The sequence below is a fragment of the Helobdella robusta genome, assembly GCF_000326865.2.
Source record: "Helobdella robusta unplaced genomic scaffold HELROscaffold_11, whole genome shotgun sequence".
NCBI lineage: Eukaryota > Metazoa > Annelida > Clitellata > Rhynchobdellida > Glossiphoniidae > Helobdella > Helobdella robusta.
In genome coordinates, this window is record NW_008703617.1 from 4533933 (window position 1) to 4537759 (window position 3827).

At 31.2% G+C, this 3827-nt stretch overlaps 1 protein-coding gene across 1 annotated transcript; it reads left to right on the forward strand.

Moving 5' to 3' along the window:
* Window positions 1–1593: 1593 nt before the first annotated feature.
* HELRODRAFT_144657 (hypothetical protein) lies at window positions 1594–2211 on the forward strand (the record flags this gene model as incomplete). The annotated part of the gene is made up of 2 exons (XM_009013069.1): window positions 1594–1821; window positions 1954–2211. Coding segments are annotated over 2 exons (486 nt in total), but the record flags the coding sequence as incomplete, so codon positions are not given.
* Between the last annotated feature and the right edge of the window lie 1616 nt (window positions 2212–3827).

Consider the following 3827-nt stretch of genomic DNA (forward strand, 5'->3'; position numbering starts at 1 on the left):
GATTTTAACATTTCAAACACAAACAACTTTTTTAAACTCAATTTTTAAACGTTCGAATGTACAATATTATTTCAGACTGCCTATCCCGTGTTTACCTGCCAACAACATTCAACGCTGTTGACAAAACTCAGAAAAAATTATCACGAAAATGTTTTTTTTTGGTAAATATTGCTAAATAGAGACAACTTCCATAAACTGATATCAATTTGTCAAAGTCAGTACATTTAATTACTTAGCTATTTGTGTTATTGACTAATGAAAAGAGGTGATATTTTTAGGCCACAATTTTTTCAAGTTGAAGGCACATTGGATTTACAAATTTGTTAACAAAAAACTGTCTTAAAATCTGGCGAACACTTTTTTAACTCTGGAACTGAGAAAATATGTAGTAGGAATCAAAAAAACTTTTTCTTCAGCAGTTTTACGGACCTTTAGCACTGATAGGGTAATTTTACATCTTTGGTTTTGTTGCGTGTATTTTCATCACACACCACACAAACACACACACACTCACATTCATACAAACACATAATTTGCACACAAGTAAACACAAAAACACGTGTGACTAAACTACAATAATAAATACAAAATAAATGAATGATCTTATTAACTGTTGATCTTATTAACGTGTTTGAGACAGAAAAAGTAAAGCGTTATGTGATAAATTATGAATTTAAATATTCCCTTGATGGCTCTGCACGTCAGAATATTTCATAACCCCATCCTCGATAACCAGACGACTGACCATGCAAAAATGGGAGGAACCAATAAAAACCTAACTAGAACCCACATATAATATTGGAACTGAAAGAAAAATCCTGGACAACAACAAAGAAAAAATTTACTGTGAATTTAGCCATTCTCCTCTGAAATGGGCCAAAGTCATTTTTCTCGGCGTAAAACAACTCCTGATAAACAAACAACGAAAAGATTTCAGCATCACTCACGGTGAAAAGAGAAATAAAAAAATATACCAATAACATCAATTGTACCGAGGAAGGCTGTGAAGAAAGTAACATGGATCAAAGTTTTATTGAAAAACAAGTAAAACAATTTGATTGGTATCAAATTAGCACAAAAATTAAAGTATTCGCATGTAAAGTATTCGCGTAAGACGACGACATGTTGGTCCTTAGAAAGTTAAGTGATTATCTATACATATAAAAATTAAAATTATAAAACAAAGTCACTTTTTGTTTGCAAAGTGATTATGCTTTACTTTCCAATTATCATAATGAAACCAATCAAGTGATTATGCCAAAGTCAATTTTGGTCTGTTGTTAGAAAACACAGCCAAACACAGGCTGCCCAGTCGACTAATTTTTCCCAGTTATATCAAAACTAATTTTTATTATAATTTGCTCTATTAAAATAACGAAATTTGTTAACTTGATCTGCCCGGTTGACTAATTTGTCCCAGTTATGTCAAAACTAATTTTTATTATAATTTTCACTATTAAAGCATCGAAATTCGTTAACTTGATCTGCCCAGTCGACTAACTTCTCCCAGTTATATCAAAACTTATTTTTTATTATAATTTGCTATATTTTGTTAAACAGTCGGAAGATATGGAAATAACAACAAATTTTGCAAAATCAAAAAGCATGACATCAGCCTACGCTTTTTTCATGAAAGCTACAAGAGAAGAATTAAAGAAAAGTTCTTCTAGCATGTCTAACTCAGAGTTTTCTAAGCATGTTTCGGAAAAATGGAAAAGTCTATCTGTCGAAAATATGAAAACGTATGAAGAAATGGCATCCCGGGATTCGATTAGATACCAGGAAGAGATGGCCAACTATGCACTCTCCGATGGTGAGAAAGTGAGAGAAATCGAATCAAGAGATGACAACAAGCCGAAGGAGGTCTATGAAGAATTGAAACATTGTGATGATGACCAATTGAACCAAGAAGAGATGGTCAACAATAGTTACTCGAAAAAAAGAAAAAGACAGGCGAAAAATCACAACGCACCAAAGACTGCCTGGTTTCCATATGTCTATTTTGCAATGGAAGAAAGACCGAAAATTAAAGCGGAATTTCCGAAAATGCGCTTCACAGAAATAGCCAAAGAGTTGGGTAAGCGATGGAAAATATGCCCTAATAAAGAAATATTTGAAGCAATGGCTGCCAAGGACAAAGAAAAACATGAAATGGAGACAGTTGCATCTGATGAGTCTGCAGCAGTAAATCAAGCAGTTTCAAAAGATCCAAAAAATACAAAGGCATATAGAAATTTTGCAATTGAGGAAAGACCGAGAATAAAAGCAGAATTTCCAAATATGCCATTCACGGAAGTTGCGAAAGAATTGGGCAGGAGGTGGAAGGTATTCAAAGAGTTAGAAACTTCTGGAAAGTTAAAAGAAACAAAAACAAAGCATCCTGCTAAAAAACGAAAAATTGTAAAAGAGCATGATAATACAGATGATTAAGGAAAAATTTAGATGATTAATCTTTTGGTTTCAATCTTAAATTTAAAAATGTTCTAATTTTGTTTAATAATAAATGTTTGTTAACACAAAATGGTGAATTGTTCTTATTGTTGTTATATCTTGTCAAACGTCTTTCTTTTTATTCAGATTTTATTATCATACTAAAGTAACGCGTGTTGTTGATTTTAATTAAATTTAAACGAAGAAATCATAATTTATTCATCATAGAATAAAAAATTAAATAGCGATAATCATAAGTCCAAAAATTTTGGTCATGAATTATTTTCTATCTATTATCTACAATCAACTTACATTATTATTATCTACAGCTTAATTAATTTTAACAGTATATAAATTTTTTAATAATTTTTGTTGAATCATTTCACGCTAGTAAACGTTATCGGCATCATGTTTTATTCTGTGTCAACTCAAATGTATTGGTTTAACTTCTAATTTTTTACTAAATGGCTGTTGGACGCGTTCTCTGTTTCCGATTGTTTTTTCAGTTTAGTTTTTACCACTGAGAGTATCTTCAAATATGAATATTAAGTGTAATGTCGTGTTTCAATCAGGTAGGCAACAGTAGAAAAAATTTCAGACCCGGCGAACCCAAATAAAACTGAGAAAATTTATTTGAATTTTCAAAATGATGATAATAATCTATTTTTGTTGTATGTATTAGAAACTATTTCATCTAGAGAAGAAGTGAACGAACTAACGAACGAATGTAAATTAAATTAATCAAATCAGATTTATTGACTAGAAGTGTAATCAAACTCAATGAATGAAAGTGTCTGTCACGTTAAATGACTAATGGATGAACGAGGAGAAATTCTGTGATTGATTGATTGCTACATGACGCATTGACTAATTTGATAACTTTGACCATCTCATATGATCATTTACACACACACACACACACACACACACACACACACACACATACACACACACACACACCACACGCACAAACACAAACATTCACACACGCTCATATTCACAAACACAGGCAATCATACACACACATTTATATACACAAACACGTTTAACTGCGTCAGTATACAAACTATATGACATGCAAATACGTTTAAAATATCGTGCCAAGCATACGGTTTTAACCACGGGAATGGTGGAATAACCATTAGTTATTTTTATCATTTTATATTTGTTATCTTTATTTGTCTAATGATTGTAAACCATAAAAAGTTAATGATGATGATAGAATGAATTAGTGAAAGAAAAAATGAACGAATGAACATATAGTTGATGAACAAACAAATAAACAAACCTTTAAATAAATAATTCCGTTGGACAGTACAAAAAAAATTAAATTTAAAAATAATTGATTGATAGTATTGAAATGATCGGATCAGCAAGCAATAAATGATCGAGTGTTG